Source organism: Pleurodeles waltl, chromosome 3_1 (genome assembly GCF_031143425.1).
Source record: "Pleurodeles waltl isolate 20211129_DDA chromosome 3_1, aPleWal1.hap1.20221129, whole genome shotgun sequence".
NCBI classification, from domain to species: domain Eukaryota; kingdom Metazoa; phylum Chordata; class Amphibia; order Caudata; family Salamandridae; genus Pleurodeles; species Pleurodeles waltl.
Window position 1 is genome coordinate 1,737,449,055 of NC_090440.1, and position 25,364 is coordinate 1,737,474,418.

General features: G+C 43.1%; 1 protein-coding gene across 1 annotated transcript in view; it reads left to right on the forward strand.

Annotated features, from left to right (window-relative positions):
* ERBB4 (erb-b2 receptor tyrosine kinase 4) overlaps nucleotides 1-25,364 on the forward strand; it is a 1,957,545-nt gene that overhangs the window by 1,324,880 nt on the left and 607,301 nt on the right. The window contains exon 4 of the mRNA XM_069225651.1: nucleotides 17,576-17,710. Within this exon, the coding sequence (XP_069081752.1) occupies nucleotides 17,576-17,710 (135 nt within the window). The remainder of the gene's footprint in view (nucleotides 1-17,575; nucleotides 17,711-25,364) is intronic.

Consider the following 25,364-nt stretch of genomic DNA (forward strand, 5'->3'; position numbering starts at 1 on the left):
GTCTCTTACTTAGAGTTAGTAGCTACCCAGAGCTATGAGATAGTCACATTTCATGTAGGTCCGGGCACAATTTCCGTTACACAGGCATAATCTTGCATAATATCATGTTACACTTGTTGAGCAAAAGTCCGATAATGATGCTCTTATGCCACATCATGTAATTATGCACCATACACAGAAAATGTTTAGTGTGAACATGCTGAAATTCTGCAAATGACCAGAACATGAGCCTCTCCTGTTTGTAGAGCCTTTTTGTGCATTTTTGTGCCAGATGTGTCCTTGCATTCAAAATAGATACAATTAGATATTTCACTCTAAGATATAGTGCCAAATGCGGGTTTTGGAATTTCACATGATTTTTCCAAAATGTAATGTATTGTTGTAGAAGTAAATTATTCCGATTTTACGCACCCTTAATTGTAAAGGACAGATGTCACAAAATCCCAAATAGGTAGATAGCCTTAACTACCTGAACACTTTACTGCAGTTTGCCTAACTAAGGGACGTTTCATATTCAATTGCAAAATCAACGTTAAATTAATGCGTTATTTCCTTAATTTCTGTGTGAGCTGATTCCAGCATGCCAATGGGCCTAACTCAAGCAGAGTTTCATTCAAGGACTCCTTTCCACTCAATTGTCCTTTAGTTTCCTCCCTGAAAAAATTTGTGGCACAAGACAGCCACATGAGGGACAGTGGTGTGACGAAACTTGAGGAGGCCCGCCTGCGAAGTAACCGGAGGGGGGGTCCCTCCCAACCTGGGGGGGCCCTCCCAACCTGGACTCGGTCAGTGTTCTGTGCTGAGGGGGGCTCTGGAGCTTGTGGGCCCTCCGCACCGCAGTGGATGCGGGCGCCTTTGTTACGCAACTGGTGAGGGAGTCATATTAATGGCACACAGTGGCTGAGAATGTTGTTCTTTAGGAAGCGATCATGATCCATTTTACTTAACAGAGCCCCATTTTTAAAGTGCCACTTTCACAGTAGGCAGCTCAAAATGCTTTTTTGGCAATTTTAAGGGGATTTTACATGTGTATGGCTAGACAGTGCAATTGGCTACAGGTATGCTACACGCCCAAAACTTTAAATACATTGACACTGAGGGTGAGGTGCACCAAGCAGAACATTTGCAATCCATGCAATCTAACCTGTGGTTTAAAGCTATACTACATACCACTGTGCCTGGGTAGTCTCTTCAAATGAGACCACCAGGCCATCCCGGAAATAGGAAAGTATCACAAAAAAATAGCAAGGCAGGATGGGACTGCTGGTACCACATCTACTGACTGTGTCTCTGAACTCGTTCAACTCGGATTCTATATGCTTTTCTAGTGCAAATCTATATGCCCCCAACATATTATTTGTGATATTCTGTATAATTATTTATATTGCACACAAAGCTGTTCCAGGGTGTATCCGCCAAGTTCTGGTGGTAGGTTCCAGTCGTGCACTTACACTGAGGTGTAAATGTAGGGATGTCAAGATTTCGGTTGATCGAAGTGTTCTCATGTGGTGTGCTGATAACATGCAGAATATGTGATACAAATGCATAAATGTTCTTTCCTTGATGTAGTTTTAGAATGGTGACTTTAGCATTTGAGCTAAATTAAAACATGGTCTAAATCTTCACACAATACATTAAAATATAAGTGACTTTTTTGTCTTGTCTTTGTATGGCGATTAGTCCAGTCACTTGTATTTGACCTCCTGATATTTGTTATGTTATTATCATTTGTATAGCACTACTCACCATTGTTATGACATCAGGGAGCACTCTCTGCCTGGGGGCCTTCGTGCAGACCTGGGAAGGTCAGCAATCTAACTGGAAGATCTGCATGTTTCATATTGTATATAGTTTTATTGATGTTTGGTTGTATGTGGTTAGCAGAGAACTTATTCAGTGTTCAGTTTTTTAATGTTTTGCCGGTGCTAGAATGAAAATAAAATGAGTTCAAGATAGAAAGATCTTTTCAGTTTTTTATGGGATGTATTTCTGAAGGACTTTCTCATTGTTATCTCAGTTCGGTGATTGATTGCTTGAACAGAATATAGTGTTTTTTTTATTTCTCACAATTGATATTTGTCTCATTTGATGTGATGTTCTGCATGTTAGAATGCTGTATTTTTGCTCATTTTATCAGCCTGTTTGAGGGTGTATGTAAGTTTGATGCATGGCCGTGCTATTGATTTAGTAGCACTTTGTGAACCGCACAGATTTGGTGCTGCAGTGTTTACATGGTGCCCAGCAGGATCTGTCTAGCGTGCGCTGTCTGAGTTGTAAATTTAGCTCTTACTGCTGTTGCGCCACTGAGGTTTTGACACACCCACTGCCAACCAGATCTATAGCCAACACTGCATAGATAGTGGGATTTGGCTCCACCTCTTTCATCCATTGGCTTGCTGCAAAAAGTATTTTGCTACCATTGGCTGGAGACTTTGGGCCAGATGTAGCAAGCCGTTTGCATGGCGCAAACTGCGAAAAACGCAGTTTGCGCCATGCAAACGGCCTCACGCGATGCTCATTCCCAAACCGACTCGCAATTTGGGAATGCGACTCGAAAATAGGAAGGGGTGTTCCCTTCCTATTTGCGACTCGCATCGCAATTCAGAGTTGCTTTGTGACCGCGAATGCGGCCGCAAAGCAACTCGCAGTTACCACCAGTGTCACACTGGTGGTAACTCATTTGCAAAAGGGAAGGGGACCCGGGGAACCCCTTCCCCTTTGTGAATGTCGAAAAATATATTTTTTCAGAGCAGGCAGTGGTCCTATGGACCACTGCCTACTCTGAAAAAAACGAAACAAAATGTTTTCGGTATTTTTTTCATTTTGCAACTCGTTTTCCTTTCCAAAATGAAAAATAAAACTGCTTTATTTAAAAAGCAGTCACAGACATGGAGGTCTGCTGACTACAGCAGGCCACCATCCCTGTGAGTGCAGGGACTTGCTATGGGGTCGCAAAATGCGACCCACCTCATGAATATTGATGAGGTGGGTCTTTGCGACCCCATAGCGAGTCGCAGACGGTGTCTGAGACACCATTCTGCATCCGATTTTGCGACTTGCAAATTGCGACTCGTTCAGACTCGCAATTTGCAAGTCGTAAAATCGGATTTTGCTACATCTGGCCCTTAGTCCCTCATATCTTGGCTCAACCCAATGAATTATTTATCTTTCACCTGATGGTAGAGGCTGATTCGATTTACCCGGTGCCTCCACTGCAGACTGGCTGCAATGTAGGAGGGACTACTTTACCACAATAACCCTCTCTGCTGGCTCTCTTCCCTCTATCCCACTCTAAAGTTCTAATCAAATCAAATCAAATCATTAACATTTATAAAGCGCGCTACTCACCCGTGCGGGTCTCAAGGCGCTAGGGGGGAAAGGGGGGGTTATCGCTGCTCGAACAGCCAAGTCTTTAGGAGTCTCCGGAAAGCGGAGTGGTCCTGGGTGGTCCTGAGGCTGGTGGGGAGGGAGTTCCAGGTCTTGGCCGCCAGGAAGGAGAAAGATCTCCCACCCGCCGTGGAGCGGCGGGTGCGAGGGACGGCAGCAAGTGCGAGGCCAGCGGAGCGGAGGGGGCGGGTGGGGACGTAGAAGCTGAGGCGTCTGTTGAGGTATTCCGGTCCCTTGTTGTGGAGGGCTTTGTGTGCGTGGGTGAGAAGACGGAAGGTGATCCTTTTGCTGACTGGGAGCCAATGCAGGTGTCTCAGGTGGGCGGAGATGTGGCTGTTGCGGGGTACGTAGAGGATGAGGCGGGCCGAGGCGTTTTGGATGCGTTGCAGGCGGTTTTGGAGTTTGGCTGTGGTCCCGGCGTAGAGGGTGTTGCCGTAGTCCAGGCGGCTCGTGACGAGGGCGTGGGTCACGGTTTTTCTGGTGTCGGCGGGGATCCAGCGGAAGATCTTACGGAGCATGCGGAGAGTGAGGAAGCAGGCGGAGGACACGGCGTTGACTTGCTTGGTCATGGTGAGAAGAGGGTCCAAGATGAAGCCGAGGTTGCGGGCGTGGTCTGCGGGGGTCGGTGCGGTGCCGAGGGCCGTGGGCCACCAGGAGTCGTCCCAGGCGGACGGGGTGTTGCCGAGGATGAGGACTTCCGTTTTTTCAGAGTTCAGCTTTAGGCGGCTGAGCCTCATCCAATCTGCGACGTCCTTCATACCCTCTTGTAGGTTGGTCTTGGCGCTGGCGGGGTCCTTGGTCTAACACTGAATACATTAGCACATGAAGCCCAGACCTACTGGCTTATCAGTACTCGTTCCCTGTTGTAAATGTCCTTTTCTTTTGCTCCAGAGAAAGGCCTGATCCTGCCGTAAAAGCGAGAGCCGCATCAGTTAAAGTCCTCTCCTGGATAATGATTCTTATTTTCGCTCGTGGTCTGCAGCTCCTCCAGCAAGGGTATTAAGTGGCCTCTGAATGTCCTGTGTGCGAGGATTATTGCTGGCATAAATAATATTCTCTCAGTCAGGAACAAGGGCACTGAAAGTGCGCGGTGTAATGGCGAAGGAGACCCACCCCTGCAGAGGAGGCCTGGTCTGGCACAACCATGTGCTTATCGAGGAGAGCTGTGGCCACAAGTGCTCTTCCGCTTTGATGAGTTAATAGTTTATTTTTTATTGGGGAAAAAAGAGGCGCATTCAACAGGACTCGATTCCTGTGAAGTTGGTGAGATGAATAACCTTTTCAGTGCTTTAATTTGCAGCATCTGCCTGCTCTGCCCATGCAACTCGACTCATTTTCATGTTCATTAAAAGGGAGTATGAAAATAAATGTTTCCCCTGTATTCTGCCTGAAAAGAACCTTCTGCCACTTTGAGTTTAATCAGACACTGCGAATTCTGTCGCACACTAGAAAACAAGGTACCGATGCCAGAACATTGCAAGTAATTAAGGATGTGCGCTTGTTTTCTCTTCTAAGGTTACTTAAATGTGCGCATAGTCTGAATCTAGATACATAAAATCAGGCATAAACACTGAAAAAAAGTCAAGGATTTTATATAATAGGTTTTACAAAGAGGAATTATTAAATGAACCATTCACTCTGCAGCACTTGTCTTTTTTCACTCAAGAAGATATGTAGATGTCATCAAGCACATAGCAGCTCTAAAGTAAATTATTTACAATATTTTTGTTATTGATATTCTTGTTATGATATTTTTGTAACATGATATTTATGTTATTAGCATGCACTAAATGCATAACTTGTTGGTGGTGCAATGGAACTAAAGTCGTCCCCAGAACACTCTTTAAGTTTTTAAGGTCAATATTCATTTTCCACTTGCTGTAGGGTGCCTGTCCTATGACATGTTTTGTGATTTGAAGATAGCAATAACCAAAACAAGGAACTCCTGAAGGAGTAACTTTGATGAAATTTCAATTCAATTAAGGTGGTTGTGTAAACAAATACCAACCACTAGCAACAATGAAAGAACTACAGAAAATAAATGTGTTGTGAGGCGTACTTTGAGTAGGTTATGTAAAAGATATGTATGTAATTTAGAAAATAACTCAAAATACCATACATAAAACAAATGCATGTAAATATCACATTCAATAAATGTTTGTGAAGGGTCATATGTTGAAAGCCCACCTGTCACACAATGATCACAGAATACAAATCACAATTCATTAAATGGTGTTTAGTGGTGACAGGGAAATCCACCATACCAATAAAACCCCATCCCATCAAAATTCCTTTAAAAAATGATTGTCCCTTAAATTGTGATTGGTAGTTTAAACAATGATCAGAATGGATACTTCATCGATGTTTAGGTTTTTTAAGGCAGAGAAGTCCAAGAGACCATCCTCAGGACTAGATGTCAAGGATGGCAAAAGACCAACCCTAGAGGAACCAGGTCTAGTCATCAAGGGAATACATAAATAAACCACCAAACACAAAAGAATCAACCTGAAAAAATGACCAATAGTCACAGTCTCACTGAGTCACATACTTTACATATGGAACCAATCAAATCAGTCAAGTCTCCAAAATCAGACTAGCAACAGTCACCAGCAATAAGATTTTCTTGGTCGAGAACACAGGCATTAGCTAGACAGATGGATAATGCTAAATCATTGGAAGTTTAGCTTTCTTAGATAGCACTTCTTCTCCTGTATTTGGAACTAAAATTTGTCTTCCGTACACCCATAAGTGCCTTGAGATAATGGAGTTTCAGATTTCCTTCTTGATATATGTGTGCATGTGTCATTTGTACATTATCTTAGGATTCTCCATAACACTTGTAGAATTCTTCCTCCTCCTACTTGCGAAGAGATTAATTGGCTTAATCGAGGAGTCTCTGTATCTAGAGCTTCTGTGATGTCAACACAAGGCTTAAGGACCAGCTCCTCCACTTGAAGTGTAGCAGTTTGGCATCTCATAAGGGCTGGTAGTATCTGATAAACAGATACCCAGAAAAAGCTTATCAAATGTAGAACAAATAAATAAAGAACAAAAAAGAACGAAAGAGTACACAAATTCCCCAAAAAATTGGACTGATCCGAAATATAATTTAAGCAGCTCTTGTGAATTAATAAGATGACTGAGTAGAAGAAATTGAACTATATTGTGCTAGACTGCATAGGTGAGTGCAACATGTTTCACTATATTCACACAATACACAGGAATACTTGGTTGCATTTTGCCTGGGGCACAAGCTCCTTCTATAACCCATTAGATTGGGTCCACGTTTTGGATGATTGGGTCTTTGGAATGGATCAGGGGCTATGAGATGGTGCAGTCTTAATTTGTAAGGTCAAGTACCTTAGCTATCCATATAGTCCGTCTCAATGTAACTGGGATATACAGATGTTTTTTTCAGTGGACAAATTGAGGTCTCTTAGGGCCATCTGTTAACAAGCAAGATACACTTTCTCAGTTGCTTTGTTTGATTGAGCTGTCGGTGTCCTGTAAAAGTAATACCAAAAGGCTGTACATGCTGGAATTATCTTCTGGTAGCAAACTGCTCTATTATTTCTTAGTAGATGCTACAATCACATGTGCCACATTGTCAGACTCAGCACCAGCCTATCATGCTGTGATTCCACCCTGCTCTCTTTGTCATTGTAAATCCTTAGCAATTCTGGTCCATACTTCCACTCCATTAATGCGTCATCACCAGCCAATAAAGTGGTGCTCAATCTCTGTGTGTAAATATCACTAGACTCCTGGGGACAGAAGTCAAACAAGATATTTTTACCATTATCGGCAAGCTCACAACTGCCTTCCAGCTAATGGGCCAGATAATTCCTGCTTAGAATTGTCAGATCGAATCGAAACGTGTCTGGTGCCGGCACCTGAAACGCAGCATTCACCGACGTGAGCTTCAGAGCATGGCCATTGAGCAGCAAAAGAGAAGGTTAAATTCCTCATTTTCATCATCACAGAAATCCCATCCCCTCCCCTGCTAATACAAATCTGACATTTGGATTCTTCACAGGCCATCTCGCCTGAAATCATCTGTACAAAATAGCAGGGAACGTCAGAGCTTGATGGTCCCTGGGGAGCCACAGCCGCTTTAAATACCCCGTTCGCCCAAACCGCTGTGGGACGGGGTTTGCGGTCAAAGGAGACTTCTCAAATTGCTCTACCACCCACAGCTGGTAATTTTAGCATTTCTGAGGAAGCTGCCACAGAGGGCTTTGCCCAACCACTTTGCTTCATTAGGTCATTTCAGGCTGTATTTGGACCCGGAAGTGCCCCATACTATTTGAATGACTGAATAAATGAGAAGTTTATAGAGAACACTTTCACCCAGAGACATCTGGGCTCCACGAATGTATAAATGATACTGCAAATGAGTTTGCAGTGCGTAACAGAAGAACAAGTGCTTGGAAATGCCTCATAGCAATGTAAGGAGTTACATCATTTCGGGGATATTACCGCAAAGGCTTTGCAGCCTAGTCCTGCACATCTAAAGTAAGGAATATTGCATGTAATATAAGAAGATCAAAAAAGTTGGCCTGGAGATAAGTGCAATGATATTTTAGCTCGGGTTACTGGGGCACAAGTTCCATCAAGAGCATGATGCACCAAACAAAGAGACTTAAATGTAATTATCTGACCGTATGACTATTATTTTCTATTGCTTATTTAATGCTTCAGCTAAGGTCTAATCCAGTATTATGTTACCTACCTCTTGCACTAAAAATTAAGTACGAGATAGGTTAACCAAGAGGTCGCTTTTTCTATGGACCTCTGCCTTTTGGGAATAATAACATACTCCCCTTCTAGGTACAAGCAAGTGGAATTTAAAATGCCTCCGATATGGAGTGTGATCTAATTAGGTCGAAAGCCTATCAGAAAGTTGTATATTTTGCAGTTTAAATGTAAGAAAACTTTTGATTTCACCTTGCTAGTTTGACACATGTACTCATCAGTGATGTAACGAAACTTGAGGGGGCCCTCCTGCACAGTTCATGGAGGGTCCCCTATCCGGACTCACTGAGGAAGTCTCAGGCCAGCGTATTGTGCTGAGGTGGCCCCTTTGAGCTCACCCCCCCTCACTGAGAGGGCTGTGGGAGCCGTTTTTGACACCACTGATTTATATCACAATACTCACCTACCGTGTGTAGCTCAGCTTTACTTGATAGGGCAAGGTTTTACATGTGTTTCAATGTGTATCATTTCGTTTGTTCAAAAAATTGTAATCACATATTTGTGAGTAAACAATGTTTGTATGTGAGTGGTATCATAATTTGAACACTCACATACATGCATTTTCTCTTTCACATACAGATACAATTTATGAACATGTCCTGCCACAGAGATTTACACAAACACATGCTTGTGCCTCAGCTTCAGGGCTTAGATAGTCTAAAGAATGGCCTAAAAAGTTGCTCTTACATATGAAGGCAGGTCCACCAGTAGTTTCTTTCATAATAGATATTGCTGTAATGCGTATCCAACCCACTGGCGTACTATGAATTGATGGACCTCCCCAGCAGAATGTGGTAAGGACCTCCTGAGTGTTTCATATCTCACAGACATTCAAAGGCCTTGGGCTGAATTGACATCCACACACTGTTTAAGTGACAAAATGATGGCATGACCTTGTATTTCGGTTTGAAACAAAATATGGGGCACACGAGTATTCCTAGGAACCAAGGTACGCAATATTTGCAGCAAGACTAATGGTTCCCTCTGAGGATTTTCTAAGCTTCTGCTTCCTAGGCAAAAAACATGTGCGTACATCAAAAATTGGAAACAATAATTCTAAGAAGTGCAACAGTAAATAGAGAAGAAAATAATGTTGACTTAATGTCCTTTTAATTTCAGGAGCTAGGACTCAAAGTTGGAGTACAAGTTCAATGGATTATATCACTTAAAGTCAACCTCGGAATGCGTCAACATTTCAACCCCTATAAAAGCAATTTCCAATGAGGTCCTCATCCGGACCATTCAGGCAGCAGCGTCTCGCCATGAGTCGCATCTTGACATGTATACTTGAGACGCCATTTCTCCCTAACTCCTTTGGGAGAAACAGCGTCTGGATGCACCCTTGCGTAGCACCATCATTGATTATTGCATCAAGCATGTTCAGGATGATTTTTGACCAGCTCTATGAAGTATATTTGTCCAGAGATATTTCTTCTGCTCACTTGCACACTTCTTGTTCATTTTTCTCACTAATCATGATCACTGCGCTGTGTTCTGGACCAGCTATTTGTTACATTGTTTTATTGAATAACTGTTAACAGCTATTAAATAACTGTTTTTTTTCTAGTTTTTGAAGTTTGCACATTTTTTTGCCTAGGAAGTACAGACTTAGAACTTCCTCTGAGGAAACTTCTATTTTAGTCTTCATGATCACAAAGCATCAGTTTCCAGCCTATGCTTCTTGTGGCGTAGCATTATTGCAGAAATCAAGTCTCTAAAGGATGGTGTTGAGTTATGGTTAGAGGAGAGGGACAGCATCTAGGAGACAGTGGATGGTAGGGTGTGTAAGTGAGGTGAAAGCGGCGGGTAACACCTCATCTTCTACATCTCATTTTCTGTATAGACTTTTCCACTGAACAGCTAGAGTGAGCCTGAGGATATTTCCATTGGACACTAATATTTGTAAGAAGATATGAGGAGCGCCATCATTTCAATTTTTAGGAATAAAACACAAATTTGACTGTGAAAGTGGTTTCCATGTTTAAGCCTGCGTGCATGTTGCTTCTATTCTCAGCGGCGGCTGCCGATAAATCTCAATGGGAGTGGTGGGGGGAGGGGCTGAGAGTAAATAAAAAATAATTAACAAATTAACTTACCTCTTTCCGTTGCCGCTGCCACCTTGATCCTCTTCTGCTGCCCCAGCACACCAGCACAGGCTCCCCAGCAATCCTGGCACTGCTTAAATGGTAATGCATAGCATGTAAGCAGTGTCAGGATTGGTCTGAGAGGCAGTCACTGCACTGTCTGTGCAGTTTTTCCAGCCTGGCTTTATGTGCATCTGGGTTGGAGAAACCTAAGTGCACGTGTGTTTGAGCGGCCTCAGACGGCGGGCCAAACACGTATGTGCACTTAGTGCACTCTTCCCACTCCCAACTCCCACAGCCCAGCCCCGCCCCTCCCTGCACCGCTGTGTCAGATGCAAAAAAATAAAACAATATAAAACTATCGTTTTATCTTTCTGCTTCTGGCACAGCCAGTGGGGCAACGCTCTGCCTTAGCGAAGGAGCCGCTCCTGTCTATTCTACTCTGAGTCTTTAAGTTTTAAATACAAAAAATGGCAATGATATAGTGAGCAGGCTCATTTTATGGTTTCTATGCCCCAAAAAGGGCACCCACTGCAGTATAAACAGTAAATTATTACTAGTGATATTGCCTCAGCTCGTTCAAGCGGACTTGTCTTTGTAATTTCTTATATTAGTGCTGTAGATAGCGAACTGGGTGCACCCTGGAACCATACAACCATTTTGGGAATGTTTTCTTTCCAGTGCTGGGATGAGAAAACATTCACTCGGGTGGCCCATAAATAGGGGGTGGGGGGGTGGCGGGGCCAGAAGAGACGGACTCGTGTACAGCAGGCTGACAGTCAACTTCTACTTGTATTTTTTTAAACTCTGCCTCAAAGATATTTGTAACAAGGAGAAGTGTGACAGTAAAACCGTTTACTTCATTGGACACAACGAGACTGCACTTTCAAATGTCTAACGGGGTTAAGGCGCCTTACGCAGAGATCTTCCAATGCCTATCAGTTTTCGCATTCAACATATGGGCACTGCAATGTCAAATTACAAATGGACAAATTCTGCATTTTATCCTCGGACCAGTAGGATCCCGGATCTGGCACAATAACAGCTGCTGGATCCGGGATCTTGCTTGATCTCTCCTTACGTCCTGCAATGTTGCTTTCACCTCCTGAAGAAGTGAGACTCGTTCCCCATCATACCCCATCAAAGTGCCGCCTGACCTCAAGGCAGAGTTCATTCAGGCTCTGTCCACAGGTACTGGAAGACGGTCAAATGGTCGTGGGAGGACCTGCGGCCTAGTGGATGTGAGCGAGCAAAGTGTCGGGTTCCACATTTAGCCAAACTGTGTGACCAGGTGCATATAACGATATCTCCTTTAGTGTCAGTCCCCTTTTCTGTCAAAATTGAGAGTGCTTAGAAAGAGGACAAAAATCGTTATCTAGGGCCATATAAAAATCTGACGCATAATTTTTCAGAAGATGGATGACGCTGGAAGACGATGTACAGTTGAAAATGGCCCAATATTGAAGCAATTTGTCACGTGGACTGCCGACACAAGTATTGTAACTGGAAATGCTGGAAAACTTCCATTGCTGAGCAAGGGAGCAAAATGTATTCATCCATTGCCCCTAACCTGCCTCGTGTCCCCTCGACTTTCCTGCAAAATTAAAGTATCTCATAGCCGGCTGTTTTGGCATTACGGTGTCTCGATCAGAACAAAATGTATCATACAAACAGATTAATCTGCAGCCTCTCATCTGGATACGATCCTGTGACGGATGAAACAGGCGGTGCTTAATGTTTCAATGGCTCAGCACTAAGCCCTCTTCAATGCAGACGCGGAGCCCTCGAATCCAACTTCCTAGAAATCTTCATGCCAGCTGATTAATATGAACGGGGAAGCAATCCCACCCTTAATTCAAAATAACCAGATTTTCTCGTTTCCTGGGGGCCATGGAGGCAGCCTGGGGTCGCCTAATGTGTTTCCTGGTAGAGATAGATCTCATCTTGTAGCAATTTGAATATTAATGCTACGGATTAGTGCGAAAGGCTGGCTTTGTTCTCTGGGGGGAGGGGGGCGGACAGAACGATTAAGGAAGACATTGTTACTGGTACCCCAAGAGCAGTGCTTAATTTGTGAAATAAACAGTGCCGGTCCCGACACTCTACTCAGAAGCCAGCGGCCGGTGCAATTAAACGCCGCATGCAGAAAATCAAGCCTAGTAGTTGTAAAACCACCTCATTCCTCTTTAATCCACCGCTAGACACTCCCTCTCCCCTTACCTCACTCCTGCGGGTTCCTGCGTGCTCTCTTTATGAGGCTTTTGCCGTCCTTCAGTCTTCTTCCGTCTTTGCGGTATGTGTAACTCCCCTCTCGATGTGCAAAAATAAGTGCAAGTCTCCCAAAATGAGTGCTGGTGCCCCTCACCGGCTCAAATTAAGCACTGCCCAGGAGTATTTCAAATCATGGGCGACCCGAAAGCCTGGTCGGTCCATGAACAGGCAGAGAATCCTGCCCGGCACAAGCTAGTACTTTCTAATGTAAAGTTGTGCACTCTTTCTGAGAAGCGTTGTAGTCTCCCTTTAAATGTAAGGAAATGCAGGTACTTCCTGCCTGTGAGTAGCTGCCCATGTACAGGCCCGACCGAGAGTGAGAGGTGGCAATAGGAAGCAAGGAACCGAGCCAGGGAGACAGGTGCTGCGCGGGAAAGGAACGAATTCTGGAGAAGGGGGAACAATTAGGAAGAGGAAGAGAGAGAGGCGACGGGGTGAGGAGGAGACTGTCAGAGGACTGGAGGAAAGGAAGTGTAGAGTGAGAACCGGGGTGCACAACAGTGAAGGAGGAACGGAGCATGTGAGAGAAGCAGAGACAGGTATTAGCTGAGAAAGAGCCATGGTAGGAGTGGACCGTGGATACAAAAAGTGTGCGAGAGAGACGCAGTGCTTTAAATGGGCCGGTCCTGTCCGGTACTGAGTACCGGCACTTTTTTTATTTTCAGAGGGAGAATGCCGGCACTTCTCAGAAACAGTACCTCTCTGCTACAGAGTACCCGCACTTCTATTTTTCCATCTCAAGCACTGGAGAGACTAACTGGAAAAAGCGATGAAACGAATCTGCACCTGGACAGCTCCACACACAAAAATGACAGCTGAGGGGTCAGGAAAGTGTGACACCAGTGATTAATTTTTTTCTAATAAATTAACAAATATGATAATGCTTTGTATATCTACCTTTTTAACTTTCTGATATTCTGGTGTCTGATGATGAATTCCACATAGCTATGTGATGGATGTGCATCCCACGTTCATATGGGAGTCGAAACATAGCACTCAATCGTCCTGATTAATATATAATAACGTTTGTTTATCGGGGTCCCCGACTCTTAACTCAGGGAAAGGGTAATGTTAATGCCAGCAAGCTCACCCCAAAATGTGAATAGAGTGCAATTCACAGTCCTCATCCTAGTTTTACACATTTGAAATCCCACCCAGTAACTCGATGGTCAGTACTGAACTATGCTACATGCAGGTCACGAAGATGTGTTTCTGCCCTGCAAGGCAGCACATTTCGATTTTCCTATTAAGTAGTTGCCGCCACTGTTATATATTAGAGGTAAGAAATGAATGCACTGTGCGTCCAAAAACACACTGACCAGTAGGCGCTGTATTATAGTTCATGTGCAGTTTTCCGATTGCACCTTGAAGGGGGCCATCTGTTTTATAATGTCACAATAGATTAAAAAACCCAAGCACATATCTATCTTCAAACCAAGCGACAGCCGGGAATGGGAATGCCTGTTGTTGGTTGTTGTTAAAGACACAGAAGTAAGTAAAACGATGGTATTGTCTATACTGGATGCCCATTTAATTGGGTGCATCCAGGACCCTCCGGGACTATGCATCTGCCCAAAAAATGCATTGTTGCCAGTGCAGGAGAACAGCGTGTTAGTGAATGGTAGACTACATGATTGGAACCACCTTTCACTGCCAGTGTGAAGCTGGCCTCACTTGTTGATGGGGAGGGTAGGAATCCCCTCTTATGTGGGTGCAGTTTGTGGAGGGCGCACTAACTGCACGCGACCTCAATTCTGGTGCCAAGCGCTGCATCTCGAGGCAACTTGTTTGCCCTTGGGCCCACTCTGTCCTACAGTCCGGGCAGGGTTTCTCCCTAATTTGCATGGGTCCAGGTCCCTGGTGAGATAAAGAAACAGCCCCTTAGGATCCTGCTGACACATAATGAGGGTGATCCATGTTACCAATGAGGCCACACAAGCATCTGCAACCCTTTCTGTATACAAAATTGCCCCAGGTGTGCAAAAAAGCAGGTGCAAGGTCCCACAGCACTACAGGCCGTTCTGTGTAATACCTCCCACTATAAAAGGGATTGTATATGTCTGCAGTTCTTTTCACCTAATCAGAACAACTGACTTATATTGAACCGGAAGAGGCAAATAGGGTATATTGTATGGACACGGGAGGAGACCAGATGGATGGGTGATGAAGAGTAACTTGTAAGATTTTACAGTGTATCATAGCTGGATGTGTCATTTGTTAAACACTTTGCTGTAAGAAGTGCTACTAGTTTAAGTGAATGCAGATGGATTGTTCCAAATAATATTGCTGAAATGCACTATGATCAACCCCATTTGGTCAAAATGTTTTACGTGAAACTGATTTCCCTAGGCATTGCTTCACCCCGCTACTAGTGAAAACATAACTCTGTTGAGAGCATACCATTCAAAGGGAACCTTGAGAGATATCAAGGTCTCTTCAAAATGTACAGATCTAGGTGAAACACTTGGGCTCTGTTTCCAAAGCCACAGATCTTCATTTACCAAAGAAAAAATGCCTTCAGCATGCTTTAGAAATTATATGAGTAGCAGGGGTGGCTCCTCTGCTAAGGCAGAGGAACGTCACCCACTGCTTTTAAGCATAAGGGGAAGGAAAAATAAAATGATAATAACTAAGCGTTATTATCATTTTATTTTTCCTGGGAGCCGGGTCAGGATGGGGCGGGGCTGGGCTGAGCTAGAGGGGGCTGGAGGGAAGAGTGGATTGCACAATAACTGCACATGTCTGTTTGTCCGTGTTGGGCCGTCCAAAGAGACATGAACACTTTGCATTTCTCCACCCAGCTGTATTGAACTGCAAGGTGGAGAAACTGCACAGGCACCCACTCCCTGTGTGAGCACCCAAGCAGGGCACTCGCACCAATCACGACACTGCTGTCATGCTGGTGACAGCGACGTTGTGATTGGCCGGGAGCCCTGTGCTGCTGGGAAGAGGACGGTGGAGACGCAAACACGTCTTTATTTATTTTTTATCCCTCCTCCAAACCCCCGTTCAGCGGCAGCCACCATTGAGGAGTAGGATGATTAGAAATGTTTCCTTTTTTTTTAGGAATGTCAGGACAATAAGCTCCTGATCTCTGATTATATTACCAATAAAGAAGCTATCTAGGAACGGTGTTATTTCAATTTTACATCTGCTTAAAGTGTTAAATGATGTACACATGTTGAAGTGCAAAGATTCTTCAAATCCAAAATGTACTCTATTACATGTTTTCGTGTCTCGAAGCTTAAGCTGTGCAGTATATTTTCTGACGGTGTCACTCAGACCTTTTGCAGAGGTCAGGAATGTCCAACTTTGATGCAGGCGGGCTGGATCCATTCCAGGTTTTCAGAATAACTCATACTGTATGAATTTCATTTTGTGTTTTTATGGTTGTGTGTTGTGACTTTTATGGATCTTATGAACCGAATAAAGTATCTTTGATGATGATGAGTTTCATTTAGATTTATTGCATGTAAATGTATCAGAGGTGAATATCCTAAAAATCAGCCTGGATCTGGTTCTTCTGGACCTCCTTGGATTAGCCACTCTCCTCAGGTAGACTTCCTCTAAGGCAAGACCTGTTACTCTCACTTTGCTTCAATGAATAGTTAATTAAATACTGGGAAGGTTGAGAGTTAGAGGTGTCCTAATCCACGTGGGAAGTGGAGGTTGTGCTTGGAAGATGTGTGCTGTGAAAGGTCCGTATAGATGGGATAGAGCCAGACACTTGTCAGGTTGTTCAATATGTCATCTAAAAAGTATGGGCCCTATATACAAGCTCCTTGCACTGCCGGTGCGCCACTTTTTATATAGGAAAAAGTGACGCACCGGCGGCGCAGGGGGCTTGTAAATAAGGCCCTATACTTTTAGGCTTCTAGCTTGCCAGAAGTGTTCCTGGGCCTGGGACAATAACGTATTGAGGGGCCCACGTGTCGATATCAGGCTCCATCTAGTGGCTTAAACCACATTTGCCGCTAGGAATTAACAGGAGAGGTTTACAAGAAAATCTATGAATACATTTTCAGCACAAGCCTGAAGCCCTGAAGCAGCACCAGACCTGGAGCATCATGTCCCCTCTAAAACCACCCCTTCTAAAGGCTTTGAGTTTTGTCTGAAGATACAAGGACAAATGACACTTAAAATATATATATTTCCATTGAGGCATGTTTTTAAGATTGGAATGTGTGATTATGAATGCTGGGGGCACAGTAAATGTATTTTCAAATAGTTCCTTTCTAAGGGCATTAACAAAATACTGTTGGCCATGCATTCACTTTCTGCTGTACCTTTAAAGGATAAGTGCATTTGTCAAGTCGCTTTTTCCTGTGTTAAACATCGTTCTTTGAAGTATCTATCGCTTCTTCAAAATTATTAATAGGACCTTTCCTTTCAGCTGTGAAACACCTCTTCTCCAGTCATAAGTTGCACAGTACTGGTAGGGTACAAACCTCACTCCACTAAACCTGCTTCTGGACCTGCGGGGCAAAGGAGGTCTTGGGAGAAAGGTTGTGGGAGACAGGAAGGGTGCCCAGGGGTAGGAGAGGCTGGTGTGAAGCATGTGGGGAGCATTCCTTGCTGCACTTGCAGCTTGAGATCCTTGCAGTCTTTCCTGCCAGCTCTTCCGCGTGCCAGTGGAGGAACACCAAGTCAGCTATAAATGGGGTAGCACCATGGGATACCGCTCCACGCAATTTCTAACAATAAAAATGTGCTTTCTAAATCACATTCACACTATAACACAGGGCGGCAGCAGCGGATTGATCCTTGCATCATGCCTTGACCGAACCTTCAAGGCCGCTCTTTCACCCACGCGCACCACACATTAACTAATTTGCAATATCATAAACCAACATTAGGTTTTGTTTATTAGTTAAACAAGGTATCTTACCAGGCACAAAATTGTTTTCCTAAAATGTGATGAGTGCAACTTTTAACTGATTTTTTCCCTTATCCTAAAAAGTTTATTGGTCTAGAGAAACAAGATTGATAGAACGAATTGAATCCATGTCTTCATAGCAATAAAACTCTTTCCAAAGTTGATGCTGAAAATTATTTGATTTATTTTTGTTTTTGTTCAGAAATTCTGAATGGCGGTGTGTATGTTGGACAGAACAAGTTCCTCTGCTACGCCGACACAATTCATTGGCAAGACATTGTCCGCAACCCTTGGGCTTCCAACTTCACTCTGGTTCCCATCAACGGCAGCTCTGGATGTAAGTAGTTTGGTTTACCATAGAGGTCTGTTAAAAGAAAGTACTTAATAGGCACCCTTAATGTTTTCCTAGTCTATGTTAGTTTTTGAGCTTAGATAGAAATCCTACATGCAGCTTCTCAGAAGTACATCACTGAAACAATCCTCCACCTCTTCCTTGAAGAACCACCAGTGTTCATCAATGGTTCATCTTCTCTACGTAGAGACCCCTTAAATGGAAGGCATTTAACTGTTTGGTTTTGGATCACACCTCACATTGGTTCCGTGTGCTCTATTGAATCCTCTGGGTTTTAACCAGTTAACATTATGAGGTGTCAACTTTGAGGTTTTTGCTGTCATTAATGAGTGCAGATTCTTATAGTACTGCCTTCCTTATTTTTATGGGACTAGCTTAACACTGGTTGAATTATCTTTCTACAGTATCGGGTGACTTGTCTTCAAGCACTATGGAATCTGGCATATTTAAAAGTCCTTTTATAATCAGCAGACAGATGTTTCACATTGAGCCTCGGTACTCTCTGTGTGTTCTTAAGGATTTTGTTTAAGTAATGCTTTATTTGGTATATAGTAGTTGCAGGTGCTTAATTTGTAAATAAAAAGGTGCCGGTGCCCAAAGCCCTCATCTTAAAAATGCGGCTGCTGCAATTAAATGTGCGAGTGCGTAATCCTGAAGGCATCTCGGGCCTCTTCAATCCATTTAAAGCCACTCTCTGCCCCTTCAGCTCACTCTAGCAGCTCTCTACTTTCTCTCTTTGTGACGGTTTTTCGTTTTTTTTCTTCCTCGATCTTTCCCAAATGTGTCTTTTGCTCGCAGCAAATCCTTGAGGCAGAAGACTAAGCGCCGGCCCTCAAAAATAAGTGCTGGTGCTCAGCACCGGAAACAACAAGCACAAATTAAGCACTGGTAGTTGTATTTTCCTCAATATTGTTGTATTTGTCCCACCTATGAGCCAGTTTGTTGGAGTGGGCATCATGTGCCATGTGTCTCTTTTCATGCATGTCTTTGTCTAAGAAAAAGATCTGAGTTGAATGTGAATCCCAGCTGGACACAAGGACTAGTATTTGTTAGTGTCTAAGATTTAACAACATTTAAGAAAATATACTGCGCTACTACCCATGAAACATAACATTTCCTAATTTCAGTTGGTGTTGCGCAGAGTTAATTAAACTGGTGTTGATTAAAGACAGAAAACAAGAGAAAGCAAAACTAAATAAAATATATAAAAAATAATACCACAAGAATCTGGACTGATTATTACAGTCAGAGGGACTTACTGTTTGAAAACTGCCTGTTTGCTTCTGGCCATTAAACATTGTCAGTGGATATACTTCCTTCCAGTCGTAGGAGCCCCAATTTATCCTTAAGACAGAGAGAGTAAAATATTCCTACACTATGTCATAAAACTTTAGTTCCTATCTACAAACCCCTTTTGTGTCCCTGCAACTGAATATTTACCAAAACTACCGATCTTTAAAACTCACTTTGTATAACCTAACTTCACTTACGATCCTGAAATTCCATTACCTCTCCAAAAAACACACCGAAGATGAATGATGTCTCCCATCCTGAACCCCACTTCTGATCATGAGGTTGCTTTTGCATTCTCAACCCTGGTGGTGCCCTTCAGCAGATACACCTTGCAATGCTTAAACTCCACACTCTAGGCTCTGCCGAGCCTTTTCCTTCAGATCTCCTTTTCTTTCGGAAAACATCTTCCATCCTCACACCCGTCTCCTCTTCCCATGTCATCTTTCATCACTGAACCTTACTCTTTTCTCAAACCAACCTCCCCCTTCTAAATCAGCTTCATATACTTTCCCCACCCCAGCCCTCCTCGAATTGTGCCCCATCCCCTTTAGGACATAACTTTGGTAACTATATCTGTTTTGGATATGTGTAACAGCTGCATCACAGTTCAAAATGTGTAGGTTTTTGGCTCAGCTTTTTATTTTCATTTTCAATAGCTAAAATGAATATCACGCTTTTTTGGACAAACATACTCCTGTTTCGGGGACACAGCAAAACACCTGTATACAATGGATGGAAGATGGTGCACAAAACATACATATAGAAAATATTATTGCTGTTTTTGTTGTTACCCTGCATCTTTCTGCGAAATATCTCCCGCATATCGAGGCATATTGAGATTACCCACACTTGGATTTAATAAAATAATGTTATCTATCATGTAATCTCTTACCTGCGAGACCCGCTACTGTCTTTGTAAACACCCAAGGCAAATGTCTTTCTAGACAGTCTTGAATTTCCCATTTGCAAAGAGAACAAAAATTATCAGCACAGAATCGCCTTTTCCTCCTTCCTATCTAACTCATTATGTTAGCACAGCTGTAGCATATTCATGACATTACAGGAATCCACTGCAATCTACAGGTCTTGAGTTGCACAATCGTGTTTAAATAACGCCCCCAAAAGGAGCAAAACAGCTCAAATGTACTGCACCCCACCAAGGGTTTCAAGATTTCTCTTGCTTTGGAATTAAACGTGCACTTGTCTATTTTAAAAGTTCCTAAATAGACCACAGTCTATGTGCTTTGTTCACACAATGTGATTAATGGTTGTGCATGATAGTGTTGTGTGTCTTAACTTAGAGTGTATTGTTGCAAAGGATTTTTTGCATCCATCGCAAAGTTCTATTGAAAACATATCAACTTAAAACGTGTTTTGCTTTGCCACAGTTGCGTGAAAATTAGTGCAGTAGGTACAGTGGCACCAGTGTCTGTGGGGTGATGGGTTCAATGCAAATTTTAGCTGCCTTTTATTACTCTGTTAGGGGAGCGGGGCATTTCTTTTCTTGATTTCGGCCCATATCATTCTTGTTACACTTTTCAAAAACAATCCAAAGAGTGAAGATACTGCACTAGGGTGGCCAACTTTCAGGACACTTTGTGCTTGTTGGAACATACTGCATGAATGGAGACACTTTGTACTTGTGTGAGGAGAGGTTTGTTGGAGAGCGAGGCACTATGAGTCATGTAGCAATTTTGGGGGGTTTCATTCTGAATCCCCTAAATTAGACCATCCGAAAGATTTAACTCAGTCGGAGATAGAGCTTATTGGCTGACTAGTAGTCATAATGCACTGAGTTCTAATCCCTTTAGTATCTGCTGGAGTAAGCCTCGCCTGCTCGCAACAGTCAAGTATAGAAAATGAACACCTCAGGTATCCAAATGGAATTAAATAGTCAAAAACTTTCAAATCCCAATAGTAAATAACAATATCCACCAAGCATACTGCCCACCTACTGTCATAGGACCCAAAGAAACGACAGTAAGTGCAATTAAAACTCTTGAGATGATCCCCAAAAAGGTGGGTAAGTCACAGGAGTGGGCAGACAGCAGACCTAGATGTGGTCCAGAGGTCTAGTTTGGCTTAGGTACTAGAACTATGGCATTTAATCCCATCTTTATCAATTGCCGAAGTAAGAAAGCAGTAATCCCACAACATAGTTACATTTTCCTGGGAAGGGTGGTGCCTTGCCATGCCACCAGAATCACTACTACCCCATTAGTGGTCTAGTGGACTTGTTGGAAACTCTGGAACCAGGAGATGTTGTTTTTAATCCTAAACTTAATTTTGGCTAAAGTGTGCGCTCACGGGCAATCACCTTTTCTGATTTATTCCTCTGCTTCCTTTTGGAAAATTAGTAGTATTTACAATTAATGTAAAAGCCATGAGTGTGTGTTTAAAAAATGGATTGGTTATTACTGAGGGGGATCCTACTCTCACAGTACATTCACCAAAGTGCAATATTGTGCTAAACATTTAGCCTTTGTGACTGTTCTTCAGTCTTGGGTCTACTACTTTAACAAGTTGTTCAGTTTTTATTCTGGGCAACTCACTCTCTCCCTGTGCCCTCTTCCTCTGATCTGACAATTTGTGAGTACTTTGAAATTCCAAAATTTCCAAACTTTGAAAAAGGTATAACGAAAGAAATAAACACCTAAGGACATACTCTCATGACACGTACCCAGAGTGATTATCTTTCACATATTTAGGGCTATTTATCTGCAGGAGTCTCTTTTTGCATCTCTATAGTGGTACATGCTCCTGAATCTGCATTGAGCAGGATCCCTCCTGTGCTTCAACTCCTCCCTCCGAGCCACAGACCACTCTTTTACAGCTTATAAAATGGCTGAAAGAATGAAAGTTGCTTGTCTTATGAGAACGATGAAAGTGGCGGGGAACAAACATGCAGGGTAATTGCAGTGCCTCTGTGAGGTCAGCTTGACAGGAGACACAAGTGCAGGACAAACCTGCAAAATGTGGGACAGTTTACCATCCTTTAATGCTCCTCTTCCCTCATTATCGTGCTACCTCAAATGCCACATACAATTCTCAATCTTTTCTAACCTTTTTAGGTCTGGCCTACCAGACAGACTTTAGCTGTCGATAGGATAAAACATCTTGTGGACCATACTAAATACTGGGGACTTAGAGATCACACATTGCTTACCATTGGTTGATTTAATTGTCACTCTCATTTGCTTGCTCCTTTTTTTGATAACTTGCCTTCCTGTTCTTGTGTTTGTCAATCCCCTGGAGCATAGCTTCTTTACCATGTTTTTAATTGACTGTCTTTTATCCTTCCATCACTCACAATAGGGAACTATTTATTTTTCTCTGTGTTGCTCCCTCGTCCCTCCTCTGAAGCTCATCCCTTGGTTTCCCAATCGTTCCTCGACTTTTATATTATTATTTTTTTGGAAGTGCTGGCCCTCACCAGCCCAGCGCCATGTGCCCCTATGGCCCACTGCTCCCTCCCCATTGCTTTCCCCTCCACCTTCCAGTACCCCCCCACATCCACCTCCATTACTTCCTGAACGCCTCACAGTGTGTAACTTTTTTTATTAGTCTAATTTTTGGGAGGCCAACGCAGCTGCCGTTTGCTGCACAGTATAAAAAGCATCTTCACACTACTATAATTAAATTTTTATGTACTGAGCCACATGACAGCTGCCATCTTGGATTAGTAAATAAACAATGTGCGCAAAGTGCATTTAAAAAAGTGCAATCAGGGCAGGGGTCAGGAAGCATTGGGGGTGGGTCAATGGTGTGGCTAAAATGAACAAAATATTCTCTAACTATTTTGTTGCTCCTTCACTTTCGGGTAACTGCATATGAAATACACATCTTAAATTAAACATAAATGCCACTTAAACTAATAAGTGCAAAATGTTTCATTCTATACATTGAAACCGCTATTGGTTAACTCGATCACTGCAGAAGTCTGTGTGTGTAACCAGAGAGTCACAAAATTAAATAGTGGTTGGCGCAGCGGGGAATAGTAATGAGTGTATTTTTAGTGCCAGGTGGTCACAGTCTGTGACAGACACCACTGTGAATATGCAGATCATTACTTTAAACTTGCATTACACACAGTATAAAATAGTCTGCCACAAAATATGCAAAAAGATTTATGCTTAAGATTTTAAAAAGTGCTTTCAAAATATAAATTTTAGTAATATGTAGATTGTATTTAGTGCAAACGGCTTTTTAATAACTGGCCATTAAAAACATGCACTCCATACCTCAGCCGCTCACAAACTTACAATACTTTTCAAAAAGACATCCTTGTCATCAGGAAGCTTCAAGTGGCTTCATCAATTAAAGCCAATACAAGCTTCCAAACAGCCTTTACATTTGCAAATTAACTAATTACACACATTTGCATTTCTTGTAAGCAGCAGGTGTCTTGGCAAATGTCTCTTGTTTAGCTTTCTGTTCTTTCTCTTCATCAGAGCGCAGGTGACTCCCTCCCTTCCACTTTAGCTGAGGAATCTCAACTGTCTGAATTAACTGTCCTGGGAACGTTGTCCTTTAGTAAAATAGTTGGGGAACTGCTTTTGCTAAATTTAAAAAGTATGGGCACGCCATGCCCCACTGAACTCTCCCACTTCCACCTCTGATCATTACACATTCATATGTCCTCACGCATGCACATGCATAGGTCAACATGCATGCACCAGTTTAGGGAATGATGCAACCATTAGCAGCAGACCCCATTTTGTGCCTTTTTTCTCTTCTTTTTTTTATAAATGTTTTTCAGCATTAGTTAAAAGCATTTTACTTTTTAACAATCCTGTGCAACATTGGCAAACCAAACAGTCCCAACGACCTATTAGTGTTGCCTTTGCTTGGTTTGTACAGTTCTTTGTCGCTTCTGTAGCAGGATTTCGCTTTTTTTGGCTAGTGAGTGTGACTCGGCTGTAGTGCTTAATTTGTGCTTGTTGTTTCCAGTGCTGAGTACGGGTACTTATTTTTGAAGGCCGGGGCTTATTTTTCTGCCTCAAGCATTTGCTGCGAGCAAAAGACAAATATTGGAAAGACGGAGGAAGAGAAAAACGAAAAAGCTTCACAAAGGGAGAAAGTAGAAAGCTGCTAGAGTGAGCTGAAGGGGCAGGGGTGGGCTTATATGGCTTGAAGAGGCCCAAGATGGCTTCAGGATTACGCTGCTTCAGTATTCCGTGTTCCCACATTTAATTGCAGCAGCCGCGTGTTTAAGATGAGGGATTTGGGCACCTTGCTCGGCTGAAACGCTTCTCCAGTGCTAAAGCATAAGACATAACTCAAGCCAAACAATTTGCACTTGGTTGGTATAAAGTAAAGGAAGATATAGGTTTTTCTACATCGTAGTCACATCGCACATGCCCCTGCACTCCAGTGTCGAAAAGTTTCACCTCAAAATAAGGCTGAAGTTGTGGGTGCGCGCACACACACCTCACGGAATACTGCGTGCTAACGTGTACACCCACTTATAAAAAAGTCACACAGTAAGGCATGTTGGGGAGTATTATTGTCATGGCGTAACTCTTGCCAGCATTCTTGAGCCACGTATTTTGCTGGTAGGTCGAGTCACTTGGAACACAACACTGACAGCTTCTGTGCAGTTTAACAAACCGCATAAAAAACACTAAATCCAAGCCATTTCTTCAGCTCAGCCTCCTGGCGGGAGGCGTGCGCACGTGACGTTGAGCGCAGACAGGGCGAGCGTGACGTGACACAAATTTGACTCAGCTGTAATACAGTGAGCGCTCCCGTGTCGCCGAAAGCAGACCTCTCCCCAAACGAGAACGCCGCACTGATTACACACTTTAGGGGAGATTATTCAACAATCAAAAAATCCATCCGTTAGCCCAGCTGGAAGCATATTGCTTCTAAAGAGGAAAACAAACGCTGCCATCAACACGCCGCATCCCTGTTTACCGCGCTAATTTACTTCATTTCGGCTCCCCACGCTCCTCGAGTTAAAACATTCGCCTCAGAGTTAAAAAAAAAAAAAAAAAAAAGAATTTCTCGTAGCAACGTGCAGCAGTTCTGTTGGCATAGTATAGAACCGTTGTTCTATAGCATGGATAATGGCTGTTGTGGAAAATTAGCTTACTGTCTAGGTCTGATACCGGTTCAAGGCTTCTTAGTGTGAGGAAAAAGCTTGCATGGCTAAGACTTGTTTACATGCTCTTGCGCATGGCTTGGGCGAGATGGTGCCCACTTAGCACTATGAAAGACTACGTCTGGGGACAGAGAAGAGATCAAAAGTATAGTCCAAAGTGAAATTCTTATAAGCAGCACATTGTAAGGTTTTGTTTTGTTTCATTTCGTCCAAGAATTTAAATTCGACAGCTTTGGCACTCGA